Source organism: Patiria miniata, unplaced genomic scaffold (genome assembly GCF_015706575.1).
Source record: "Patiria miniata isolate m_02_andy unplaced genomic scaffold, ASM1570657v1 HiC_scaffold_22, whole genome shotgun sequence".
Lineage (NCBI taxonomy): Eukaryota > Metazoa > Echinodermata > Asteroidea > Valvatida > Asterinidae > Patiria > Patiria miniata.
The window spans coordinates 9,031,502-9,053,475 of record NW_024037061.1 but is presented as its reverse complement, the minus strand read 5'-3'; the positions used below and the strand labels follow the sequence as shown (position 1 = coordinate 9,053,475).

The 21,974-nt window shown below is 40.1% G+C and overlaps 2 protein-coding genes across 4 annotated transcripts in view; one reads left to right on the top strand and one right to left on the bottom strand.

The window, feature by feature from the left end:
* Positions 1-1,100: 1,100 nt before the first annotated feature.
* On the bottom strand, positions 1,101-19,906 carry LOC119730308 (unconventional myosin-XIX-like). Its single transcript, XM_038203135.1, has 22 exons — positions 19,785-19,906; positions 18,329-18,376; positions 17,924-18,028; positions 16,923-17,031; positions 16,299-16,441; positions 15,744-15,857; positions 15,455-15,513; positions 14,348-14,491; positions 13,826-13,928; positions 12,557-12,745; positions 11,991-12,078; positions 11,016-11,202; positions 10,074-10,263; positions 9,144-9,254; positions 8,296-8,472; positions 6,975-7,067; positions 6,562-6,618; positions 5,788-5,966; positions 4,240-4,450; positions 3,763-3,892; positions 2,647-2,861; positions 1,101-1,970 (listed from the first exon to the last, which is right to left on the bottom strand). The coding sequence occupies exons 1-22, from the start codon at positions 19,857-19,859 to the stop codon at positions 1,575-1,577; spliced, it is 3,123 nt and encodes a 1,040-aa protein (XP_038059063.1). The 5' UTR covers positions 19,860-19,906; the 3' UTR covers positions 1,101-1,574.
* Positions 19,907-19,910: 4 nt separating this feature from the next.
* Positions 19,911-21,974, top strand: part of LOC119730310 (RING-type E3 ubiquitin-protein ligase PPIL2-like) — a 28,311-nt gene continuing 26,247 nt past the window's right edge. The window contains exons 1-4 of one of the 3 annotated variants that reach the window (XM_038203139.1): positions 19,911-20,003; positions 20,869-20,918; positions 21,354-21,402; positions 21,567-21,681. In XM_038203139.1, coding sequence (XP_038059067.1) covers positions 21,616-21,681 — 66 coding nt within the window. In that variant the 5' untranslated portion in view covers positions 19,911-20,003; positions 20,869-20,918; positions 21,354-21,402; positions 21,567-21,615. The other 2 variants (XM_038203138.1, XM_038203137.1) reach the window with 2 other exon arrangements.

Below are 21,974 nucleotides of genomic sequence, written 5' to 3'. Positions count from 1 at the left end.
CCCTACACGGCATAGGTATTATTATGCCATTGGATAAGAATTTGTGGTTAGGCCAAAAAAAAAAGTATGTCTGCTTCTGGTTTCCCTACCTACCCTCTTCTGACAGCCCCTACCCTAATTTTTTTTACGGGAAAAATGAGAAAAAACACCCGAAACCATCAATTTCTACCTTTTACCCTTGACTACACGCAGATGCTCCATATGATCGTACACACACACAAATTCTTTACCTACCTACCCTATTTTCGAATGCCATGTTATCGGAAGCAGAACTTTTTTTGTTTGCCTTATTTCACATGAAACTAAGCCCTACTGTCTACTTTACAACGCATGACCCGTTGTCAACCAAATGTTTGCTTGCTGCAATGGTGGCCAATCACAGGAGACTGGATGGTCACATGGTACTCTGACGTAACACAATCCGGACCCTATAGTAGCTGAGGTCTGCATCCTCACTCCTACAAAATCTTCCAAAATTCTTGATTAATTTGAAAGAAATCAGAGAGTTAGGATTAAGTGATAGACTTCATCACAACATCCCTTGCAATCTAATCTCGTACTCAGAACACGGTTTAAAGCTATATTCCATCATTTGCAGCCATCCGTAAAGTAACTGGCGTAATTATTATTGAAAAACATACTTGGTTGAAAGATAGTAAGGGGACTAAACTCCCTGTGAAATTATTCTTTCTGGCAAGCTGTCATTTTGAAGTAATCAACGAAAGAAGGCATTTCCAACGGTGCGTCTTAAGACGCACCGTAGGAAAATTGAAATTAGTAGTTCGTTTTGATATTCGGCGAAGCACGCGCAAGCATTGGCACGACGTACATGCACGCGTGGTTGCTATAATTCGTCGGATCAGTGCGCGACATCGCGTATAGCTGCAATCGGCTCAGTGAGAACGCGTCTCGGAGGCTGAATTCAAAACATGATTCAGCAACTTTTGATTTGAAATTGAGATCCTAGAATGCTGTTTTTCTCGGAATATACAGCTGAAGCTGAGCTGAAACTTCATCAGGTTAGTTGTTCAGTATCCGTCATTAAATTTTGAACACTTTTGTTGCTTCAAACGAACAAAATGCACAAATTACAAATGATGGACTATATCTTTAAAGCAATAAACTACATATCATTTAATTGTGAAATAGGTGGATCAATGTCATTGATTATTGCACATTGAATTGGAACAGATTGAAACACGCAGTAGTTACTTTAAGGACCCCTCTATTTCTTTCGCCGTTGCTATTTTTACGGAAGTTGACTGTTGCAAAAACGTCATTTGTCAACCGAATGGTTCTCGGACTTTACGTCCCTTAAAACAAATCCTTCAGAGCCATGAATCAGAAAGAAGAAAATAAATCTGGCTTTTACCAGCTGGTTGAGTGCAAAACATAAGAATGTATTTTCGTTCCCGTTATAAAGAAAGGGTCCTAGTAGTAACTGATGCCTAGAAACGGGTAGAAATAAACCATTCCATTAATTTGACAGCAAATGCCATTTTTAAAAATTATTCTAATGATGACTCCATGCAGTGCCAAGATCTTTGAAATCATCGGTAATTTTAGCCAATAACTTAAAAGTGTACAGGTCCCTTCAGTAGTAACGCTGTCACCACAGCAGCCAGTGCAAAATCCACGGCCGGCTTCTTGAAAATGCTGACCAAGGTCCTGCCAAGACTTCGTTCAGTCGTCCCCGTGTCTTCTTCTTGTCTTGTTTTGTCGTCGTCATCTTCATCTCCATCGAGATCGTCCATACGTGGGTCCGGCGGAGGTTTTGCCACGGACCCACACTTGCTGCATCGTCTGGGGAGAATCCCGGTGTTGTACAGGGGTAAGGTTTGGGGTGCGTGGAGGTCCATGAGCCCCCCTGAGAGAGATCGTAGTGGTTGGGTGATGGGGTGTGATCCATGGCTGGCTGGGATGGGATGTTCCATCAGGGCTGACAGCCTATCTCTGCACTCATGGAATTCCTATTGGAACAATCAGATACAAGATAACACAGCAGCCCGATTACAGGAAATAAAAACAAAACATGCATATCTAAAGTAAATTTCTTAAAACCAGTTGTAGTTTTCAAGTGGCTCGGTCAGTGGTTGGTAAACACTTAAAACCAATGATCTTGAAATTGCAGTTTTTAGGCCAAGAAAAGCTTTTAGAAAAAAAAACCTAGTTTCTTATGCGGTTTTTTTGTAAAAAGGAAGGAGGCTGTCTTTCTCCCCCCCCCCCCCCTGCTCTTTTTCCGATACTTTTGTGGCCAAAGGAGCCCTCGCCCTTTTTACCAGATTTGAATTTGCATATAAAGCTACAATTTTGCCGGAAACAAAAGGATGAAATATATTGTTCGGGTATAATTTTTTTTTTTTAAAGGAGGCGTATGGGAAAAGGGAAGCGGGCGGGCACGAGAAACTGGTTTTATTTTTTACTTCGCCTTACATTGATTTGTTGTTATATGAAATTTATTAATTTAAGGACAAGTTATTGTGATGGGATTGGGTTTATCTCTTCAAATTGAACAATTGCACTTTTTTCCAATAACTGAAATCAACCAATAAATCATTTTTTGAATCTTACAAACAATGCTAAAATGTTTAGGCAATCGTTCTCTGAATGGAAAAAAACCCAACAAATTTTTTTTAGATGACTAACTTCATCCTCTGATGAACAGCTATCAACACTCCCAGGGTTGTCATCTTCAGCTAGACTCTTCTCCAGCAAGACTTGCTCGGTAGACTCCTGCTCCAGCCGTTGTTGTTCTCTCTCCTGTTGTTTTCTGATGGAGTATTCCAGCATGGCTTGCTGTATGACCCTGGCCGCGTCATTCATTATCTCTAGACACTGGCGCACTTTCCAGCCGCGATATGCTAAGAAAAAAAGAAAAAAAGGAAGAAAAAAACAGTTGCAATTAAGAATATGCAAGTTGATAAAATCCCTTGGCACTTTTGACTGAAAATTTCCCTAGACTTCCAAAATTATGTACTATGAAGAAATTGCACAGTCTTTGTACTTCAACTTTGGGAATCCAGTCCCATGCAAATTAACTGTGGCTGTGATCATCTTTCCCCAATCTTACAAAATCCTTCAAATATCATACTGCATTTTGAAGGATTTTGTAGGAGTGTTAAAGGTATATACATGGGATCATTTGCTTTTTGCGCATTTTCTATGTTTAAACAAGGGCCGGGTTATTTTGACTCAGCCAGGGAGGGGGGAGAGGAAAGTTCTGCTCCCCTAAGATCTCAGCCATCGAGTGACGAAAATTTTTGAAACTCTTCAAGAACATACCCAAAAAATTTCATGACTATAGGTCAAAGGGTTTTGGAATTATGGCTAATTAATTATTCATATGTACGAATGGTAATTCGGCTCTGTGTACACTACGTATATGGGAAAATTCAGTTTTCACGGCGCCAACATTTTTTTTTCGTGGTCCGATTTTTATGATTTTGGTGTCAAAAGATGCGCAAGGCTCGAGGCTAATAAGTCACAACAGCTCGGCTCGCGAAAACAATTCTTTTAGAGGCTATCGCGGAAAAAGTTCAATTACTTTTTTCTGTAGATAGATCATTTCAGACGGAGTAACTTCACAGGGTATTTGGATCCTGCCCTATCTTCACTTTGAGCAAGGTTTTTCTGATTAAATCACTAGGTATGATTACATGCTATTACTAATATTTCTACGACCCCTTAATAATAATCAGTCTCTTCCATAAAGTTCTCAATAAAGCTGTGGGGTTAAAGCTGGCATGTACCCTGTCTCTTTACCTGCTTGGATCAATGTGGCAGCCTCCAGTCGCCTGACTTTCTGCTGCCTCTGATGTCTCCTCCATGATCGTTGGATGCAAGACGCTGCTTGAGTCAAGGCCTGAGCTCTCAGTCCCTCCATCTCTTCAAGCTGAAAGGAGAGGAAAAGAAGAGAAAACATTATCCCAGTGAACTTGAGGTGTCAAAATTGTAAACCATTAAGAACGCAACAAATACACAGACTGCATTAGGAGCTGTAACTGTTACACTACAAGGAGCTATTTTTTCCCCCAGAGATACCCGGTAGATTGTAGGGCAAGGTAAACATTTTTGAAGAGACCAACTTCGGAAACCTTCTCTTTAGAGTTATTTTGGCTTGATGTCATGTGTCATGGGGTACTGCACGGTTACATTTTGGAAGGGGTTAGGGTGTTTTTCTCCAGGAAAGTTAAAGATATAAGTAACCATTATCTGATATCAAAACAAATAACACAATACCTGTCCAGAGCGAAGGAAAACTTTAGTTTTGCCAAACTGTGCCCCGACTTTTGCATTCTCCTTGTCTTCATCACCAAAGATGCGCTCCACGACAGACAGACAGAATGCCTTGGCCGTCTTGTCATCATTTGTAGCAGGGAGGGATGGCGTGGGCTCTCTCTTGGTGTGATACAGGGCTCGGTAACGCTGACTGAACTCGGCATAGGGAATTCTGAAAACGGAAAAAGACTTAGTGATGAGATTAAATGCTTAATAACCAGTCATTGTTTGACATGATTGGTACATTCTAGAGTTGAACCCCACACAGTTCTCATTTTCCCACCCCCCTTTTTTTTTACTGTTCCCTTTTATCATATATTTTGCAATACATTTTGTCTTTTATGTGTTTGCAACAAAATTGTACTATGAATGCAAGCTCAAAATCTGGTAGAAAGGGTGACAGCTCCTTTGGACACAATTGTATAACTATCAGCAAAAGAGTTGATAAAATGGAAAGTATCTTTGAAAAGTTTGAAAGAAAAAGAAAAAAAATGCCACTTCCTCCCATTTTTCAAAAATCTGGGATGAGAAACTGCATGCATATCTTTTTCTTTTTTTTACTCGGCCTTAATGCACAAACCAAGTTATTCTGAAGATTTGAATTACGTTTATGAAAAGTATTATTTGAGGTTTGGAACAGTTTGGAGTGACCACCATATACTCATGAAGGTCCCCATCAATGGCAGAAGCATTGTGCTGGGTATGCTTCAAAGCATCTGCTCCATGACAAATTATCTGTACAATAGCTAGCACAATGCTTTCGCCATTGAAGGGGCCTTCGTGACTGTACAGTGATAGTGAGTTCGGAACGGTCTGTTGCTTGGCACGACTCTGAAATTCCAGTCTGAAACAGGTATGGGCTCCGTGCACAAGTACCCCTTCAAAGGCCAGAAAAGGAGAGTTGGGGGAGACCTAGACTGGTCCCGGTCCATCCACTGCGTATTTCGAATGATCCAAAGTTATTTGGGTGGGGATTAGTCAGGGAGACCATTGCAAGTTAAACGTATTCGCGCACCAACGACGCCTGACGCTCACGCGCGAAGATGCTATGGCTTAGCTTTGTGCACAGTCAGGATACATAAGTCGTGCGTACTTCGCGCGCGAACCAGTACAGTACGCACACGCGGTGTCCCATCCAAGGGGCTCTCAAAAGTGGTAAAAATGCGCCCTCTTTTGTTTTCTATCTTTCTAGTATTGAAGAGAAAACAATGTGTCAGTTCAGTTCTAAAAGTTCCAGAGTGGAAAATGCGATTGAGTGGAAAATGTGATTAGGTTAAAATGTCCTTCTGAAAAAATGTCCCTACTAACAAGTCACATCAAGAGATATGAAAAGAAAAAAATTGGCAAAATGAAATAGTCTAATAAAACTAATAAATCAAAAAAAATAAGGTGGTCTGCAACTTTTTTTTAGCTATAAATTTAAATACATTCGTTCAATCTTCAAATCTCACCGAACAGTGCACATCTTAATGTTTACAATTACAGACTATTTTCTGGTCATGCACAAACCTTGCAGGGAAGCCTTTAGCGCTGATGGCAATAGTCTCTAGCACACCGCAGGCCCTCAGCTGAGACACCACATGGCTGCTGTCAAAGATGTCTGGCTGACAGGCTAGGTTGGGTTTGATGCAGCGGATGTAGTGTGGAGCCGTGGAAGTCAGTATGGTCATCAGGCTATCTAAGGAGGTCTGAACAGCAAGGAAGAATAAAGACACCCCTGAAATTTCATCTTAAAATTTCCCAAACCCAAGGAAGGAAGTTTGGAACATTTTCTCTTAACCCGTTAGCACTTATAGTACAATTTATGTAATTGTATTTATTCACCAAATTTATTCACTTTTTCTCCATAAAACCATAGAGTGCTGGGGCAGTTTCGGCGCTGCAGGGAGTAACAGGAGGGGTAGTTTGGGGCGGTATAGGGACTAGTGGGTTAAAGGGGCACTTTCAAGAAAAAGCGTTCATTTGGGCACAAAAAGCATTTACCAAGGAAAGGTAAAAGTAGGAAATATCTTTTAAAAGTAGTATACGTACCTTCAAACAACTACATGTATACTTTGGAAATTTGCCATTTTTGTGAAATTACCACAAGAAGATATTTAAAATAAGATACTTAACAATCTAAAACATGATTTTTTTAAAACAAATCTGGCCTAAAGTGCGTCTTTAATCAAATAGTCTTGGTTCTCCTAACTTTGACTAACTGACTTTTTGCGTATCACATTTATTTCTGGGCTGCGCCTTACGGTATAAACAGATGTTTATTTTTTAGAAAGGTACACTTACCTTAAACTTGGAGACCACAGTTTTGGCTTGGACTTTTCCATTCTTGGCTGCCTGGATCTAGGGTGAAAATGAAAACTGGAAATCACCAATTTATATCAAATCAACACAAATACAACATGGTCAGCAATTTACCACAATTGTTCATTTCCCTACACAGCCTCATCATCTAAATTCTCTGAAATAATTTGAAGGTGCATTCTTTTACTTTCAAGATTCAAAAGAACACCCTTCGCAGATTACGACAGACACATGTAGAAAGTAGACATTGGGACAAACTGACAAACAGGGAATAACAGTTTAATAATCCAAGGCGTACATTCAGTCTACATGTAGTTTTCTGAGAAAAAAAAAACGATATTAAGTTTCATGTTGTCGTTTTGTAAGGTTCTCTTTTCCAAATGATTTGAACACACCTCATGTTCTACCAGATCCATCTGCACTAACTTGCTGACGAATGGGTTGGTACTGCCGGCTGCTAGCTCTATCAATTCCACTGGGATGTGGTCCTGAGTGGATAGAATAAACAGGTTATATTCAGGCTATTTAAATACATTACATTGAGGGTGTCTTTTCTGCTGTTTGCAAAGTAAGATCACGTAAAGTTGCGTTCCTTGAGCTTTTTAACAACTTCAATTTTTTTTTCTCTTAATAAATTTATTCCAGACAAAAAACTCTTTTCAAATCTTTTTTGGGCATCTGCAGCCCTCTGACGAAACTTTTTTTTGGGCACAAACAGATCTGCTTTGCAAGTAGACTGGCTCCCAGTCTGTACATTATCGATACTGATTGTGGGGCAGGTACCAGCCTACCCCGCAGGAATGGAATTATTGTCAGGCCACAAGTTATTCCAAATTTGTAAAAGTAATAATTCAATAACGAAACATGGGCATTGGGAAAAATAGCATTGGGAATGTAACTTCAAAGATGACTACTATCAGTGTTGTCGTCAATCACAAGTCTCAGGCATGCAACTTGGACTTGACAAAAAATGAGGAAACTCCAATCTTTACAAGACATTGTACAGTGTTTTATTCAATTTTCAATGGCAAGTGTGAGGTGAAAAACGAGGAAATCAGCTGATCCGAGGAACACTTGCATGCCTGAAGTCTGTTCAATAGTAAATAACAAGGCTGTGGTCACATGGAGCAGGTGATGAACAACAAAGGAATGTTTTTTGTCACAAGATGAAAAGCTTGTGGCTTGTCTTGAACTGAAGCCTTGTGGTGGACTCGACTACAACACTGACTGGCACGTTCAAAGTCTTCATCAACGTTTGGGTAAGTATCCTGATTTCCACATGAAATACACAAAATTAAGTGAAGTAGCGGGATTCGAACTTGCAACCTCTGAAGTACTGTACTGGAGCTCTACTAATTCATCTCTCCAATCCTGAGTCGGCTAGTTCCTCAGTTTGTCAATGTATTTATTCTTGGGACGCTAATCAATTTGTTAACAAATGACTTGGAAAATGATAGTAACAAAGTTCACACAACCAAATTGTGTTGACGTCTAATTCAGATTCTGAAGAGTTCAAGTTGAGTCCGGTTGAACACCCAAAAAAAATACAAAGAATTGTCTTGATTTAGCTTCAAAAATAAAAAGACCTACGGCTACGACCGGCGATGACACATGAGTCTATAGGAAGAGGCTGCAGCCGCTAGCCAGTGGCTTCCATAGGTGTGCATGTTATTCCCAGCCATAGGCAAGTGAAAGGGACTCAGCCTTACAACTTACCTTGTTTTTCTCAATGAGGCCATGTGCACTGTATGTGACATCATCCGCATAGTGCTTGACAATGAAGGCGGGGGACCGGACTGCGACTGGGGGTTTGTAGATGTGTTTACCATTGATGCCATCCAGTAGTCTGGTGCTGAATGCTGAGGCATCTGTCTGACGGTTGAGGCGACACTCCTAGACATAACAGATAATGGAAACAGGGGAGTCAGGTTGGCGTAGCGGTACTTTCCTCGCCTTCCACTGCTGTGACCCAGGTTTCGATTCCTGCCTGGCCACATGTGGAATTGGTTTTCAGTCCCTACCTGATTCCGTGGGTTTTCCTCAGAATATTCTTCTGGGGTTTTCATCCCACATCTAAAACTGTCATTTCTTCACATTGTCTTCTCTTTGCTGGGCCCCATGGGAGACCAGTGGATTCCTCTGAATGGGCTACCCAGTTAAAATCAGATATATACGTAAAAATAAATCAATAATCTAAAGGGATCAAATGCTGCAAATATTGTCAAACGGCTGAGACAAATTGGAACTTTCTGACACGACTACTTGTTGAAAACTTTGAAAAGCCCCGTGGTTTGTTTTGGGAATTCTGTAATATCTCCTTAGCAATTATTACAATGAGTTATCGCAAAGCCAATATAAAGGTTCAACTATGAAAAGCATCAATTCACTTGAGATGCAAACTGCAAAAAGTTAGAAGTAAATACGTCTGTACATTACTTTGTACAATCTAGCATAATCTTAATTTACAAAGAAATACACATTCTTGCAGACAAGGAATTGGATATATGTTTAAATTTTGAAAACTTCTTCACAGTTTCATCAATTTAGCCTATGGATTACTATACCTCATTCAGGAAGGAGAAGATGCTACATTTGCCCTCGATGACGTCAAGACACGGCTGGTTATCAGCGAAGCTGAAGAACTGCCAAGGAATTCCCTCAATGGAATACTCCTCCTGTAAAAGACAAGCAAAAAATTATTCAAAACTGACACCTTGAATAGTATTATTATATCAACTCACCCACAGATTCTGTAGCTGGATTAGCCAAGAGCCAATCACATGGCATTTGCTATTTTTTTTTATCTTTCGGTGCACGACCAAAAAGATTATACAACGGCTGAAAAAGTAGTGTATAAGTAACAACCAAAGTACCAGTACTATACACATAGCAAATGGAATGCATGTGTGCAAATGCATGGGTGTTCGTGTTTATCTTTTCATACCATGGACGAAAAATACCAGAAAACAAAAGAGAACAATTTCGTCCACGATTCCTAGCATACGTCCGTGATTGGGGTCGTGTACAAAACTTATGGGGGGGGGGTCTTCCTAAAAAGTTAGAGTACAAACACAAGAGGGATAATAGGACGTTCACGATCGATGGTGAACACACGTTTGTGTGTGTGTGTATTGTTTGTATTGAAATAGAAATTGAAATTAGTTTGTATTGAAATAGAAGTACCTTTTAATTGCATCTAGATTAAATTAATCGGTTATCGCTTCAAATCAAGCAGAATCTGTGGGTGAGGCATTATAAAATAAATAGCTTGTGGCGTAGTAAATATAACCTCTCTTTTTTCCCTCGGCTATGCTTCAGGAAACCAGAACGCTCCGTGGATCACTTTGGGAGGCTAGTTTTACTACACCACTCGAAGCAGTCATTATTTGTACACTAGCCTCCAATGGTTGTTACTAGCTGTACATTAACCTATCCAATAAAAAAAAATACAGCCACAAAGCCTGATTCTGTCCATTATACAACGTTTACTTTACCTGTTCTGCTCGGAGAAAGTGGGCCACAAAGTGCTGCTGCAGCTTCTCATTTGCATAATTTATGCAGAGTTGCTCCAGGCTGTTTGATTGGAAGCTTTCAAATCCATAGATGTCCAGCAGACCAATGAAAGAATGCCACTGACCAGCGCAGGTGGACTTGTTGATGAAGGCAACCAACCAATCAAAGAGTCTGTACAAAATAGAATTGGAAAAGAAAATTAGGGTTGTATTTTTTTTTGATATGAGCTCTTCACTTCTAAAGTCAAACACAAATTCCATTGAGGTAATTCCTTGAGCTTTCTTGTTAATTTTCTTTCCTCAGAAGTTTTCTATTTTGTCATTATCTCAAGAATTCCTTCATTGAAACATTTTTTGCAAAAAAAAATCTAAGATCCATAGTTCATCAGGGTCGAAATGGATTACTTGCTGGATTATGTTTGATTATGCTGGATTGGATTATGTTTGTAGTTAATCTATATTCTAAAGGCGGATCGGGGGGGGGGGGGGTTGCGCAATGGGAGCCATGCAACCCTCCCTCCCCCTGCAACAAGCGGTTTTTTTTTGTAATTGAACGAGAAGAATGAATATGACTGTTTTGAAATTGATGATACTCATTATCTGTCTCTCTATAGATTTATAATATATTCATAAAAAGAGAGATAAAAAAAGTGGAAAAAGAGCCATCCACCCTCTTCCCCCTAGTCTGAGTATCATCCATTGCTCAACGGAGCCTACTCAGAAACAACGCCTGATATATGCGAGCATGCACATTTTATGTGCCCCCACACCAGCCAATCGGAGTCGACTTTAGAAACTGCAACATCATTTCGTGCAGAGTTGTGGACTAAGCTGTTGATTGGTCAAATAACAGGCAGCTGCGTAGCACTGGTGATGTCAATTCAATTTATTTGTTTTGAATTTATATCCACCAATGAAATGTACCGAGCGTATAGCAGTTTGGCCATGCAATCTCGTCTGGTTCCGGCCTCCTCCACTGTACACGGTCTCATGAAGACACTCTTCCTCTTACTGTGAGTGGCCGTTATCTTCCTGAACATTAGACTCTTCTCAAGCTGCTCTCCATCCAAGCCAAGAAGGGTGGTGGCAAAATCCCTGGACAACTGGTAGTCTGAGAAACAAAAATAATATCTTCAAATTGTCAACTACGAGCAAAGTTCGATCTGATAAAAATTTACCATATTTCGACTAACTTTGATGGATGACGTGTAAGTCAAGTATAATTGGATATTCTAGTCAACATTTGCAACCAGCGTATAATGAGGCTGGTCAATTGCATCACTGGTTACTACATCCATGCACCTTACAATTAATAGCTGGGAGCCAGGATCAAGAAGTATTGCGATTCAGTTTTGACAAGTGTTTGACTAGAGACGTTCACACGTTGCTATTAGTGCGCAGGCGAAAGTTACATTATGAATCAACCACTAGTTGACTAATAATGGTCCTCACCCAAACTTGCTCTATAATGCTGCTTTTGTGCATAAGGCCCTCTTGTGGCCAAAATTAAACATCCTCCACAATAGATCACTCCGTTCAGCCTTGCCCAATGATGTTTAACCAATAACGGCCGTAGCTGCACAACCAAATGTCCAACAATGTGACAAGCACTTATGATGTCACACGTGCCATGTGATGGGAGGGCTCAGCCTATCCTACACCATCTCGGGACTTGATCGCACCCCCACTCTTCCCTATACAACATAAGGGTCCTCATTTCCCCCGTGTCACTGAGACCAATGTCCCGCCCCAGCGTGACAATGCACGTGGCTCATCCCCTCCCTCCCCCACCTACCCTCCTGCCAGTTACCCGAGTCGGCTTCCAGGATGGTGTCTTGGGCTGCAATACAAAGTGGATGGGGCTTATGGCCAAATCTGGAGCAAATTTGTTAAAACTACCTTTATTGTCTTCATCGATGTCACATGGTTCCAGTTCTCCATCACTGGTGAAGCTGATGTTACCCAGGTGAAGTAGACCCGACAGCACCTGAGTGTAGAGACAAAACCAACAAGAACTGAATCACGCTTCCTCTAGTATTACTTGGAAATGATCACATGTTGATTTTACTATGATTCAATACCACTTCAATTCATTGCATGTACAACTTTTTCTCACGGTAATTTCCACAAGACTGTTAAAATGTGACTGGCTCCATCTGTACATGTGCCAGATAAAATAGGTAACTCTCTCTTTGAGACAAAACTCTACTTTTTATTAAATCACTAGGTTTCCTGTAAAAGCAACATTTGACACAAACAGAGTTGCGTGCCATTTACATCTAGAAAGCATTTTTTCTGCTCTATCCAATGGCACTAAAACCTCAGAACTAAAGCTCAGTTATTTAACACTCAATTTGAGGAAACAGGTCACAAAACTTCAATGCGGGACAGAACAAACATACTCAATCATATCACAAACACGGAGACCAAAAGCGCCAAGACTTGAAAAGAGTTCACCAATTCACCTGGAATACATCCATCTGTTTGTCTTGGGAGAGACCGACATTGGACATTGCTTCTCTGGTCATCTTGAATGCTTGGCAGTCATCTAAGGCTTTGTCAGTGACAGCTTGCATTGGCAAATACTTGATATGATGATTAGGAAGACCTAGACCCAGACAAGCTTTCTCTTCGGTACTCGCTCCTTGATATAACTGCAAGACAGAAAGTAACGTGTGGATTAACATCTTCGGCACTTTGGGCAGGAACCTTTATGAATCCTTTAAAATCCACCGCTGTGCAAGAACTCAATAACAATTCATAAGATGGAATTTGCGTCAGGGTGATGTAAATCAATATTAGGTTTGTTGCCCTTCACGGCGTATAAACACTGTATACTCAGTGTGTTACCTCCCGAGTGAAAGTTGGAAAAAAATCACTCGGGTGGGACTCGAACCCACGACCTCCTGCTTTCTAGTGCAGACATCTTACCACTCAGTAACAAATTTAATGCTGGGTTTCGCCCTTCACCAACATATTTTACAAACACTGTATACTCAGTATTGTCCCAAGTGATTGTGAGAAAAAAATTCACAAACTACTTGGGTGGGACTCAAACCCACGACCCCCTGCACACTAGTGCAGACGTCTTACCACTTGACCATCGAGCTTGCCAGGGTCGGCTGGCTGGTTCTAATCTGATATAGCAGCGGGTACCACAACTATTCATAAGATGTAATTTGTGCAGAGGTGATGTAAATTCAATATTGAGTTTTGCCCTTCACCGAAGCATTTTTATAAACACTGTATACTCAGTGTTGACCCGAGTGATTTTTAGAAAAAAATCACAAACTATTCGGGTGGGAATTGAACCCACGACCTCCTGCTTACTAGTGCACCCGAGTAGTTTGTGATTTTTTTCTCACACTCACTCGGGACAATACTGAGTATTGAGTGTTTATAAAAGCAAAACTCAATATTGAATTTACATCACATTTACATCTTATGAATAACAACAGCACATTGTTTGTATTTGGATAACAAGCTGCATTTGAAGTAACGGTGTTTGGACTCTATACGTTCCTCAATTAACCTATCGTGGTAAAATCACGTCAACGCAGCTTGTGAAAAATATTGTCCAGTTAATTACATGATATTCAAATGGACGCGAAACGCGCACAATCTGAGACAAACAAAACTTAACGTACAAAATTCCATGGGGTTGGCTAAGGGGCGCTGCTAACTTGCAAACGGCGATAGGTCAATTCTGCAAAACTTCCCTAGGGAAAACCTACCTGGTAAAAGATGTGAAAGTTCCTCTCTCCGGTGGACTGGTGAACAACTCTAGTCTTCTCAAGTAAGTAGGTTTGGATGGACGCACCAATGATATGCTGCCCTCTAGGTGTGAGAAAAAAACAAACAGGTGTTGAAAGGTTTAAAGGGACGAGACTCCATGAAAATGAAATCCAAATGAATAGTTTAATATGATTGCAATTTTTTGTTTTGGCTTTGTCCTTCACTGATGTGATTTTTTTAAACAGTGAACACTGAATGTTGCGCGAAGGCTTGCGACGAAAAAATTCACAAGCTTACTCGGGTGGGACTCGAACCCACGACCTCCGGCTTACTAGTGTAGACGTCTTACGACTCATATAAATAATGATGATGGTAATCTGAAAAAAAATTCCAAAAAAAGTTTTGCACAACACATTTTTTGGCAATAACAATCAAATTTGTAATATGTCACCAAAATGACTTATAGAGTTTAGGAAACTGACATTAACCGATTATTGGAAGCTCAGAGAACTGGTTCTTACCTGTCAAACTGGAGTTGTATGTATTTGCCGAAGCGACTGCTGTTGTAGTTCCTGGCTGTGCCAGCGTTACCAAACGCCTCGAGGATCGGATTAGAATCAAGGATGCGGCTCTTGATGCAGTCACCAGGAGAAGGTTCAAAACAACTGCAAAGGAATTAGGTCCATAACAGTTTGTGAGAAAGAAGATAAAATAGACACATTCAAAGAAAAATATATACATGTATCAAACTTTTTCTAAAAGAATGTGGATTGTTATATCATGTGCTTAGATAATGTAATTTCAATATGATTGGTATAGGACGGCCACGTCCCCAGACAATAAAAATGCATGTCACACACTAAGGGTGATATTGCACTGCGTTCACTGCGCGTGTTGCGTGCGTGTGTGGATGCAATATAGCTTTGCGTAATAAGAACTGCAACGTTAAACGCTCAGTCTCAAGCCCGGTTCATACTTCATGCGAAAGCATGTGCGAAGCGAAATTCATGTCGTCAACAATGGTGGACGCGCTTCGAATGTATTGTTAACGTCACGAATTTCGCTTCGCTTTCGCTTTCGCGTGAAGTATGAACCGGGCTTCATGCCATTTTTAACCCCCTTTGGGGGCATAGCACTACCGGTATGCACCCCTCGGGTGTTAAACACGTCATATCCCATATCACAGCAGTCAACAATTATTAATTGTTTTATATGTTACAGGGCCCATACATATTAAGTATTAACCCATTTGTCCAATGTCCATGCTCAACCCAAACCACCATTCCTTTACTTCCCAAAACTACCCTAGCACTCTATGGTTTTATGAATTCTTTAGGGAATAAACACAATGTAATACAATGTAATACAATGTAATACAATGTAGTACAGGCGCTAATGGGTTATCACATGTCGAATGTTCTCCAGTCATAAGAGAGGTTTGTACACTTCCTGTCTCAACAAAATAATTTGTGTTGATGAAACTTCAAATCCACTTGACCTTCCTGCCCCCCTCATGAGATTTTTGACATTGATCTGAACCACCTTTCTGTTATCACTTGCAACCTTTTGGCCTGATTTTAGTGATCAGAATGAGTAGATATCTCGTGGGGATTGACCTAGTGACCTACCCTGGGTTGTAGACAGCCACAGTTGCTAGGTAGGTCATGAGACACCGAGCCGTCCACGTCTGAAATAAAAACATCAGTTATTAAAATGACAATAAGGTGAGACTGTGCTGTACACGTACATCACAATAACTTCATAGCACTCGCTACTTTAGACACTTTAGTCTTGGCTCAAGACGTTGTTGTATATTGGATACACGATAGCCTGCCACAGTGAGACTCGAGAAGAAGTCCAAAAGATGGTCAAACTTTAAGAAACCAACTGGCCAGAAAGAGAACTACATGTGCTCACTTTGCCAGCGCCACTTTCTCCGCTGACGATAATGGATTGGTTGACTGGGCCCAGGCCTTGTTCCATTTGACTGTAAGCCCTCTCTGCCATGCCATAAACATGTGGTGGCTTGGTCTGCAAAACATATAACAAACACAATTATTCAAAATATGTGAACAGTTCAAATCAAGAGTTACGTCTGTTTCATGGTAATTTTTTAACTACTATACAAACCAAATGACAAACTGGCTTTAAATAATAATTTTAGAAAGTGAGCAGTTTCATAATTCAGCTTGAAGAAAATTTGACGATGATTATTCAGTTATTATTTCAATTGTTTGCTGTCAGAATATGAAACAAGTGAATAAAAGAAAAAAATGTAATCACTTCATAATTCATAGTTGGCATTAATATTCCATTCAAATATCATTTTGATTACAATTTGGAATTAACAATTTCAGGAAAAAAAACGAACTTCAAAAATAAAGTTTCCACAGATGTGACACACCAGCAATCTCAACATCAATACCTACAATTGGGCGACAGTTCCCTTTAATATTCAGATGATTATCTAACCTTTGACCCCTCTGTGTATCTCTGCACAACATCCTCTCCATAGCATCCCTCCAATTCCTTAAAGGGGTTCACCGCAATCAGAGTCGCTCCTGCGGAGGTGCTGCAGGATCCAGAACGGAAGCGGGAACGTAGACAATGAAGAACTGAAAGGAAGCGGTGAAAGTGGAAACAATTACACGTGTTCTGTTACAGATTCGGTGAACTTCATTGTTAGGGCCACTGATCTTCGACTTTGGACCAATTGGAGGATAAACGGATGAAAATCATGAAATTAGCAAAGTTTCTTTCAAAAATGAATATACATTTGGAAAACCTTAAATTGTACAAACATATAATAAATACATTGGTAATTAATCCTTTTTGTTGACAGTTTTTATTTCAGGCATAATGTGTTGCATTGAGCAGTTTTTTTTTAAATTCTTTACATTCCATGATTCCAGTAACAACAGGAAAGAGATTTTCCCTAAAATTTTTGAAATGGAAAAAAAATAACCAGTTGTCCTACAATATCAAGGCTTGCTCATAACACTGATAAGAGATTTAGGTTAGGGTAATAAAATGAGGTGAAAGATTGTTAGTTATCGCCCAGTTATTGAAAATGGGCAGTAGAGGGCGGTATACTACCTGCAGCTTCACAGAGAGGGCTTAGCGTTGTGAGATCGTCAGTCTGTTCACAGCGTTGGGTGCTTCCACTCACTGGAGGGTAGTCTCCTTTTGATTGTACGGTGGATTCCTTCAAAAACAATCAAATTATCAAAGAAAGCATGAATTCACACAAGACAATTTCAGGAGCAATTTGTCTTGATCTGTATCACAAAATATGAGGCAATTTTAACTGATTGCTGTACAAAATTTCACAGATAACTATATAGTGTACAAACTTAAAAACGCAAAGTGTTTTGCAATACAATTTTTGTACATGAACATATATGCAACTCACTGACGGACTTAAAACCTTAACCCTGCTGAACCCAACTATCCAAGGATCCAACTATATATCATATACCCGTTGGAGCCTGTTGGATTGAGCAGTAAGCCCCTTATACAAATGTACACGTACATATTCAGAGTCCAATTCTGTTGGGTACTGATAAATAACGCCAAGTTGGACTCTGTTGGATCCAGCAGACAACTAAAAATTAGGCACAGTTGGATTCTGTTAGATTGAGCAGGAAGTTTCCGTTGGACTCTGTTGGATCCAGCAGACAACTAAAAATTAGGCACAGTTGGATTCTGTTAGATTGAGCAGGAAGTTTCCGTTGGACTCTGTTGGATTTAGCAGGATAGTCCTGAGGAAGTACTATGGGGTTAATGACTGTCACTTGTGAGCCGGGCAACTATATCACATAGCATAAGGCCGTGTCCGAAACAGGCTTCCAGTGCTACATCTACGTCTATTGTCAGCGCGTCCCCGTCTATTTTCAATGGGCGCAGGCCTAGACCTAGCTCTAGACAGTTGATTCAGATGCAGCCTTACTCTGTGGCATCAATGAATGGGCCAAATCTGCTTTTGTAGGATTGCCTTGTCTTGATTTTAAAGAAAAGGCTCCCTGCTACAAGTGTATTGTGATGTTTTCTTCTCTCAGAGGATTTCTCTCAGTGTCAATGTTAACATGATCACCCACCTTCCCATCTTCAAACCTAACGCAGAGACTGCCATCCTTTCCAACAGAGGTCACGGTAGCTGGTAGCCACACTTCACTGGTGTCATGTACCCATACATCAAGGCCCTATTAAAAAGGGTTAAGGTGTTATAATTTTTTTTTTTATTTCATGCTAACTGCAACTGATTAAATTAGACTAAAACACTATCTACATTTATTTATTGCCCCAAAAAATTGCATACATGTATGTACCAGAGAAGAAATATGGACGGGTGCATACCTATGTTCCGCAACTCTAACCCTAACCCTAAGGATTTGGGGGAACATAGGTATTGGGGAACATCGGGTACCCCATATGGACTGGTTTTTATACTTAAAACAGAACTACAAGCACAATATAAGAGTTCTAAGGAATAACTTCTTTACCTTGCTGTAATGAGGTTTGTGCTTCTTTGGGGTAGCCTTCTTAGGTTTCTGTAAAAGATATAAATAAGGGTCATTCTATAAATTTGGGGTCCACGTTTTTCCCCGTCCCTGTTACATCTGGCATCTATGATTGTATAATTCTGATGCACTCCTTAATGCAGTCGTCCTCTAAGAGTGATTATGAATAGCAAACTACCTACCCAACAAATAAACAATCATTTGAAGTCATTCTTAATGATGCTTGAATGGCAAATTACAAAGTACCAAGGTAACAGGGACGGGAAAAATGTCACACTTTGGACCCCAAATTTATAGAATGACCCATAAAGCAATGTGATCAGTTGAAGAAATTTGAAGTGATCCGCATAGGCCTAAAAAGTCCGGGAACATTTCGGGTGATTGATACTAATGATAGTTGACAGTTTGGTTTCAAGAGCCAAAGAACCCGACATAATGTAGAATATTGTCAATCGTGTCAATTTAGTCTTTTGTCAGGTTGTCATTAATCATTACGCAGTGGCTATTGTTACGGCAGCCGTAACGCATTTCCCATTTTCTATCGTTACGGTAGACTGCAACTTTTATAAAAACATGAGAAGAAAATATAAACATGATCAATTAGAAGGAAAAAAGTGAATTTGAACGTTATGAAATTTGGACTTTATTTCCCTTTAAAAAAAATCCTCCAAAGCCTCAGGTTAGAAAAGGAAAACAATTTGAGTGCAAAACTGAGATGCGAACCCGCAACCTCGCGGTGCAAAATCCTACCCGCCATCGACTGAGCTGTCACACTGCTTACCAAAGCGTGGGGAAACAAATAATATACCTGTGTGCGTATCAAAAAAGTATTGTAGAGGGCGCTAAACAACGAATGCCGTAACGATAGCCACTTCGTAATCATTGATGTCAGGGATCAACCACATAGACGTTAAGTTAAACGATGGCCAATGCTTTTATCATGATGTATCCTCGAGTCACCATTGACGCAGGTAACACTTGCATTTGCAACGCGCGCGCATTGTCCAACGCAAATTGAATGCGAGTGCTTCAAAACATATCCTCGTCATTTTTACTTAATTTAGGGGGGTCTGACGATATTTGGCATGTTGTTAATTGTTTGGACATAATTCATAATCATAAAAAATACATTATAAATTACTAATTAGGCATGTTAGGATCCGTCTACTCTACTTGCCACAGCCAATTTTCATACGGTGTCGCCACTGTCGGTAATTAATTTAAGAATATCAAAAACAGACAGAGTTCAGTCACTGCACTCGTTAAATAGCGCCCTCTTGTGTGCAAACACTAAAGTCTAAACCAGAACTTTGTGCCAAAACAAGTTACTCGCTCTTTTGACACTGGAACGAACGATTTTCGGAAATTGCGATTCAAGAATTCGGGGGGTAAGACTACATGTAATTGACGAAGTTCGTGAATAGAAATAACATTTGACCTTTCGCCACTCTTTCTTTGCATCCTGCAGAAGATTTCCAAGTTTTGCCGTCGCTGATCTCAAGGGAGCTGCCATCTTGATTTTCTTTCGAATCGACCACGCATTTTCCTTTGACCAATCAAATTACGAATCTCCACTGAAGCTCCGCCCCAGGATATCCATATAAGATTTCTTGACGAAAGAGGGCGCTAGACTACCAGCCAGAGTTCATTGTAAATCGTAAACACAAACTTGATAGAACAATATTCTTTATTTGATCACGTTTTAGCGTCTTCTTAACCAGTATTTATTTGTCAGATAGGTAACGTTTTCTTTGAGACACAAAGATGGGTAAACGGCAGCATCAATCGGATAAGATGTAAGTGTTGACGACAGAAACAAAACAAAAGTACATTCACTATCGATGTCCGAGTCAGCAGGTCAAGCTGCACGGCGCTAGAGGGCGCTATCACTTAAATGAATCAATTCAGTCTTGGGAATTATTATTCCCAATACATATGTACTGAGTTGTGAAGTATGCTCAAATTTTCGGGTTGAAGTGCCAAAATTGTTTGCACTTTGACCCAAGAAATTTGAGCATACATGTAGTACTTCACAGACGTTAGATTGATTCATCTTGTTGATAGCGATAGCCATCCCCGTTTCCTTTTCCGCTTCCGTTTCCCACCCGCCTCCTTTTTCCCACTCGCCTACTTTTTTCTTCTCTTTCTTTGTAATTCATACATTGCAATCTTGGCAACTTGGGCCAAAAAAAAGGGGGGGAAAAGGAAAAACAGGGACCACCTCCTTCATAAACAAAAAATGACAATTTTTTTTTAATCAGTCCTTGTTGACCGTCAAGAGACGCACAACTACCCCGTGTGATGTCCCCTCCCTCTCTCCCCCCCCCCCCCCCCCCACGGATCCTTTGAGATCTATATATACGCTATACAGATTTATAAATGTGAATAGGTTCCTTCCCAGTATTTGGACTATCAAAATAAACTTGTTACATTTAAAAAAAAAAAAAAAACTCTTGACCTTTCCTCTTGCAGATATTTCCCCCGAAGTAATCTTGCTCATTAATTCATAATCCCTTTCCCAGGTATATTACATCCAAGGAATATACAGCATTCTTCGGAGGCAAGAAACTAGGTAATTGAAGGCAGTTTATCATCGCTACTTGAATGACGAAAAACATTTTACACAATAAAATATTTGGCGCAGTTGAGAATTAAACTCGCCTAATACCATGCAGCAGACATTCAAAGGATTGACTTGAAACAGAACAACACTGACTACAAATTGAAAAAATGCCAGCGCTACATGTATATGTTGAATTCCCGATAAGCATTTGCGCTGTTGTTTTCCAAGCTATGTGTAATGGTGTCCCTTACAGCTGCTTCTTTTGTACCGCAGTTTTATATTTAATGTATGAATAGACATTATATGACATGATTGCACTTTTAATTTGTTGGCATGGTTTTATTCAAAAGTAGAATTTCCAAATCTCCTATCTGAGCTGTAATAAGTGATGTGAATTGTAACATTAAAAGTCATAATGTGTGTCATTGGTTTTGTATAAAACAGAAACCGGGGAGAAAGCGGCATTTCGGCGGTTGCCATTCGACCATTGCAGGTAGGTTTAGAGCATAATCCAATTCCAAGTTTGAGAAGTACCATATTTCCTTCCAGTACAGAGTTTTTACATTTTCATAAAATCCCAAATATTTTTCCATACAAATATTCAGTAAATTATCATATTGTTAAATAACAAAGAATCCTGTTCTCTTTTATCTGCAGTTTATCCTTCCAGCCTTTTGAGCATCCTTACTGCACCAAAGATGGCGTCATGTTTGACCTCATCAGCATTATGCCGTACATCAAGAAGTACAAAACCAACCCAATCACTGGAGAGGTGAGTTCTAGCCCTGCAAGTCACATTATCATGAAGTTACTGATTCTGTCAAAGCTGGACTATTGCTGCTGTCTACTAAACGGTGTCTCTAAGAAAGACATAATTTATGTCGTCTTCCGAGACTTCAAAATAGATATGCAAGGCTTAATTTTCAGATGTCCAAACACGCCCATACCTCTCCTCTGCTCAAACAACTACACTGGCTCCCAGTCGCCCAACGCATTCAGTTCCGCACATTGGTTCACACTTACAATTCACTAAAATCCCTGCCCCAGATTATCTCTCCTCTCTTC

What these genes read in the sequence shown, in the direction of transcription:
- LOC119730308 (XM_038203135.1), bottom strand. Translation starts at nt 19,859, where the DNA reads ATGGCAGCTCCCTTGAGATCAGCGACGGCAAAACTTGGAAATCTTCTG. An exon ending in CCCTCTCTGTGAAGCTGCAG is followed by an intron (nt 16,442 to 16,922) that starts GTAGTATACCGC and finishes GCTTCCTTTCAG; the next exon opens with TTCTTCATTGTCTACGTTCC. An exon ending in ACTTTCTCCGAGCAGAACAG is followed by an intron (nt 9,255 to 10,073) that starts GTAAAGTAAACG and finishes TGTCTTTTACAG; the next exon opens with GAGGAGTATTCCATTGAGGG.